General features: G+C 30.0%; 1 protein-coding gene across 1 annotated transcript in view; it reads right to left on the reverse strand.

Moving 5' to 3' along the window:
* The window catches only part of LOC123897090 (probable LRR receptor-like serine/threonine-protein kinase At3g47570), a 61,704-nt gene extending 58,896 nt beyond the window's left edge, over positions 1-2,808 (reverse strand). The window contains exon 1 of the mRNA XM_045947588.1: positions 2,147-2,808. Coding sequence (XP_045803544.1) covers positions 2,147-2,780 — 634 coding nt within the window. The 5' untranslated portion in view covers positions 2,781-2,808. The remainder of the gene's footprint in view (positions 1-2,146) is intronic.
* Between the last annotated feature and the right edge of the window lie 3,192 nt (positions 2,809-6,000).

Here is a 6,000-nt window from a genome sequence, read left to right on the forward strand (position 1 = left end):
CAGGGGAATGGAAAACAACCTTAGCAAATAAATTATTACATGCTGCAATGTAAGCTAGAATTGTAATCTAAAATATATTGGGGGGTCAAAGGAGTCAAGAGAGTGGAATAGCAATAAATTAGTATATTCTGTAATTAGTATGATGTGGAGTTAATATAGAAACGTGATAGAGATATGGTTAGTTCCCTGAAGACTAGCTTTGTGACTCCATTTACTTTTTATTAATGTTCCCAAAATATATTAGTTTACATGTGTTTTTGTCTTAATTACAACATTATTTAACTTATTTGTGAGATATTTATTAAATTATATTATAACTCAATAACACAATATTCAGGTGTGTCCCATTCATTATTGAGGAAACACTGCAAGCAATTGGTGCTAAAGAAATGGTGGTCGGGCTCGGGCACACTCATCAAGTTAGTGTTATGAATTAATATACTATTTGAGTTTCAACAAAAATGAAAGAAACTATATGTATAGGTCAATCAGTGGATTGATTCAATTCATTGAAATCAGTTCTTTGTTTCTTACAGTAAATAGAATTGTAGCATATGGCCTCTAGATGTTGGAACTTGTAGCATATGTTATACGACCAAATGTTTAACTGATCTGTAGATAGCAATTTCACCCTGTTTTGTTTGTGGAAAGACTTTTTCATTCAATTAAAATATCTTGCGTTTCTTTAGTTAATGTGTAACAAAAACAGAACTTTCATTTCTAGTAGTTTTGATTATGCTGTCATGTGTTATAAACAAAGTTGATTTTCCGGAGAAGTGATTTAAAGCTTACACTTCCACGTAGTTTGTTATATTGTATTGTTATCAAAAATCAAGTTTGAGTATAGTCTAGCATTTATATATTGTTGTTATTATTATTATCGGGTCAATTATCATTATTATAGCAAAATCTATAATTAGGTAGCCTAATAATTTTTTATTTGAAAGGCTTTTTTTACTTTTATTTGCTAGCCTAATACTTTCTTATTACAAAAGCTTTTTATAATTGTAAAAATTCCAAAAAGCTTGGAAATGGCTGCGAAATCGCTAGGAAATTTAGCTAGAGATCTAGTGTGAAATTGTTGTGACAATATCTAGCGATTTAGTTAGGAAACACAAACTTTTGAACATTATTTAACTAGGTATTAATTGGGAACTAGCTAGGATATTCATTACATTAGATGCAAATTAGCTAGGAAATTTTTTGATAGATGATTTGCCGCCCAATCCATGCTACGCCCTATATGACAGCTAATTCACAACAAATCTGTAGCTAACTCTGTTTTACTAGAGATTAGCTACGAATTAGCAACAAACGCCGTCGTAGCTAATCCCGTATTTTTCTTGTAGTGATGCATTGTGACGAGAATGTTTATTAAGCATTTTTTTTTATAATCAAATTGTTAGATAATATATAAATAATATATTATATTAAAGGTAGTTTAGTCTTTTATACTTTAATATTTATACCTTTCTATTGTTTTGTATTCTAAGACTCTTTGAACGTTCCTAATGAAAACCTAGTCATTTTATGTTTTCTCTTTCTATGGATCCTCAACATTACTCCCATCCCTCTGTCCCAAAACTTTAGTCTTTTTGGAGTTTTGTACGGAGATTAAGAAATGAAAAGTAAAGTTATTTTTACCCTTACTTTATTAATAAAGAGAAAATATATTTAATCAATGCTTTAACTTTTGTAAAGGTACAAATGGTAAAGTATCACTAAATGTGCATTGATTTATTAAAAGGACTAAAGTTTTGGGACAAAATTAAAAAACTAAAAAGACTAAAGATTTGGGACGGATGGAGTAACACAAATGTCTATTAAGCATTATTTTTTACCTATTAATTCTAAAAAAATAGTATATTGAAATTCTAAAATAACAGATAGTGGAAAACAAAGAAATATAACAAATATGTGTCTGTCAAATAAATTAGCATATAGCTTATTATATTAGTTTATAAGCTTGTTTCATAAAATTAAAGGTGTTTGGTAACAAGCTTTCACTAGTTTATAGTTTTTTTTATTTCAGATATTTTTTTAAGTAGCTTATAGCTTTCTCACTTTGGTGCGGTGTTCGTTTAATTTCAGATTGATAAGTCATCTTATGGCACATAAAGTATAGAGTTAGGAGTAGGAGTAGTACCTGATAAGTTGTTGGAAGATAGACCCATTTCTTCAAGTGAAGAGAGATTAAAAATTGATTGAGGAATGGGTCCAGACAGCCGGTTGGCCATAGCATCCAAAATTTTCAACTGACGAAGGTTGGCGATCGATTGGGGAATAAAACCTCTTAGATTGTTAGCGCCAATATACAAAATTTCAAGTTTTGATAAGTTACCTAACGCTGTCGGAATTTCTCCAACAAACTGGTTATAGCTTATATGAAGAATCTTCAATCGGTGCAACGAACATATCTCTTTAGGTAACTGACCACCAAAACTATTATGGGAGAGGTCAAGTTTGACAAGGAAGGATAAATTTCCCAAGTTTGGAGATACAGTACCTCTAAGACCCATGTTTGTAAGATTCAAGGTGTTGACTCTATTGTGTCTCTCATCACAAGTGACACCAACCCAATTGCATACAGAAGATGAGGTTGACCAATTAGCCAATACATAATTATTGGGGTCTGAGGAGGTAATGAGGGATTTGAATGCTAGAAGAGAAGATTCATCTGTGGTAATGTTTTTTTTATTTGCAGCAGCTAAGCAAGGCACGATACAATGCAGTGAGAGCCAAAAAAGAAAGATACAACAAGATAATAATAGATTCACCATTTTTGGTAGTAAGTGGATGAGAGAAGAGGCAAGCAAGGGACTAATGAGAAGAGGTTATATATATATAGTGGTATAAAAATGCTTTTATTAATTTCTTTACTATTTTTTTTAAGCGTGATATTGGGATTACTGAAAGTCTGAAAGTCTTCCATTAGCGATATTAAATATAACTCATAACTTCCAAAGTTCAAGTCTTCCATTAATTATGAACATAAGTGCGTAGCAACCCATTGAGAAAAATGGTACATCCGTCCCAAAATATAAATGAAAACTAATCCACCAAAGTTGATGTATTTAGTCTAAATTTTTATCAATTTTTTCTTATATTTTGGGACGGAGACTAGTATGGTACAGTTTGACCCGGCTTTTTTTAGGTGTATAAGTTCTTTTAATCATAAAGCTAAAAATAATACCCTTGTAACTAAAATAAAAAATGGTTGGTATATCTTTCTTTTTAAATAATAGTGTTAAATGATATGTTTGATAATATATTTTAATTTTTCCTAAAATATAGAAGTTATTTTTTTTTTAAATATAGTTTTTAAAAATTGTTGTTTGCCTTAACTTCTTATTTTTGAAAAAAAAAATTAGGCGAAACGGTACCAATATATTCTGTTTTTCCATTCTCATCGGGTTAGTTAGTTTTCCACTAGGTACTTTGGAGTATTTTTAAGTCTCTAATAATACTAAGAGAATTTCGATGCAATTTCCTTTATCTTGCTAGCTAGAAATTTTTTTTTTTCTATCCCTACAATTATCCCTTTACCCCTACAAACAAACCAATATTCTCATTTTACCCCTGTTAAAAAACTTAAAAAACGAGTTTTGAACATTTGCCACGGTTGTTTAACCGTGGCTAAATTGAAAATTTTCGGAACACTTTTTCCTAAGTTTTCTGGTAACAAGTATAAACCGGAACAATTGGAAAAAGTATTTCGAAAAGAGTTAGCCACGATTAAATCGTGACAAATATTAAAATCTAGAAAATTTGTCCTTCTTATCCCGTCTTTCATTCATGACATATAAAACCAGAACATGAAATTTTTGATGACACACAAAATCCAAATTCTATTCCTATAGATAACTGCAATTATCATCCACTTAAAAAATCAACAATTGCCTCATACCTTCTTCTGATATGGTTGGACTAGGTTCATACGTCCCTTTTCAACAACTCAACTTAACTTAACTATGGAATCTTTGTCAAAAAAAAAAAAAAACTTAACTATGGAATCAATAACATTGCTCTATCTCCAAATTCCAACAAAAATAATAACAATTCACTTTGTTTCATACCAAGTACAAGTGGTTCCAATTCCACTCGCTCTCAAATGTTGTCATAACTCAATTCTTGAAAAGATATATATGAGCTATTTTTTGCATCGGCCAGATTCTAATATTTGCCACGGTTATACCATGGCTAATTCTTTTCGGAACACTTTTTTAACTGTTTCGGTTTACATTTGGTTAAATTTGCCGGAAAATGTTCATTTAGCCACGGTCAAACCGTGGCAAATATTCAAAACTCATTTTTTAAGATTTCTTGAAGGGGTTAAATGGGAACATTGGTTTGTTTGTAGGAGTAAAGTGATAAATATAGGGGTAGAAAAAAAAATTCCTGCTAGGAAGTAGTAAAAATTACGTAGTAGTTAAGAAAATTTACAATTTTTTTTACCGGGGCCTAATTCAACAAAGTACGATAAAGTAGTGTGATGTGTATTATTACTATTGACTCTAATACATTTTATTAGTGGTGGAGTTAGACTAAAATGTTGGGATGAGTCGTGGTAAAGTTGAATTTTTTAACACTTTGGTCCTTTATCTTTTTAATTTGTAACACTTTGGTTCTTTATCTTATTATTGTTATTAAAGTGTTAAAAAAAACTAAAATGTTACAAATAAATAAGATAAAAGATCAAAGTGTTAAAAAAAAAAGGACCAAAGTGTTAAAAAAAAAAAAAAATACCAAAATGTTACAAAGAAATGATAAATGACTAAAGTATTACAAAAAAATAAGATAAAAGACCTGCGGTGTAATTTTGAAACATATGCGGGAAGTATTTATACATAGGCAAAAATGACCATTTTTCCCTGTTATGGTTGATACCCCTGTATTACCTGTAAGCTGTGAGGGTTGGAAAATGTTAACTAATTCCTTTATTGGATAGGTGAGCCAGCTGATCACAAGAAGCAATAGGTAAAATTTTCATGATCTCAGAATCAACACGCTTCCTTGAGATATCTAAGTGGGTAAAATATATAAATTTAGACACGCTTGTTTGAGTATTTCTTACTATTTTTTACTAGTAAAAGGAAGGTTGAGTTGCTTATAAGCAAGCATTGTGATGATGTGACATCTTTAAGAAAACTCCACTTATTTGATAAAAAAAAAAACTCCACTTATAAATATTTAATTTAATTAAATTTTTCATAAGAATGAATTGCACAAAACATGTTTTTATATTATTTATAACTTTCCACTATCATAACTATACCATTAAGTATTTTCCACTATTACGCTTCCTTAACCTTAGAGCTTCTTGCAAATGTAACCAACATAGAGTAATAAAAGAAATATTGCTTAATTTTCACTTTCACTCTAACCTTTATAACCACCACTTATCACATTTTTTGTCATATTTGTTCTATACATTTGACACTTGCAATGGTACTCATGCGATCTTATACATCTTCAAGTTGTACACTATGTCTACTATTGATAGCAATCTCAGCAAGATATGTAGACATTTTTTCAATATACCTGTGTTCATTTGTCTTTTATAGTAAACTTAATTATTGTACATTCTTTTGTTCTTTTGTTACTTTTATATTCATTTATTCTTTAATGTCATGAAGGATTGATTGCTCATGTTCGGAATGCGAGGAAGATTTGAATGAGAACTTAGGTGAGTTTTGTCAATCCCTTGAATAATTTCCTAACTTATCAGCTACACTCAAAACAATGTCAACAAGTAAGTAGATCACTTTTTACCAACTTTTTATCTATTGTGTTTTTAAATTTACATATTTGTTGTTTTTATATATGAACACATAATGAAGACATATAGTTTTATGGACAACCTCACCATTAACACTAATATTCATTGCAATTTCATGTTTTTCAATCGTTACCAGTGTTATGAAGAATGATATGTTGCTGATTGGAAAATGGTGTATGTATTGGTGCAAAAGTCAAGTATAATTTTTAATTTAGTTTTAT

This window comes from Trifolium pratense, linkage group LG7 (assembly GCF_020283565.1).
Source record: "Trifolium pratense cultivar HEN17-A07 linkage group LG7, ARS_RC_1.1, whole genome shotgun sequence".
In the NCBI taxonomy this organism is placed as follows: Eukaryota; Viridiplantae; Streptophyta; class Magnoliopsida; order Fabales; family Fabaceae; genus Trifolium; species Trifolium pratense.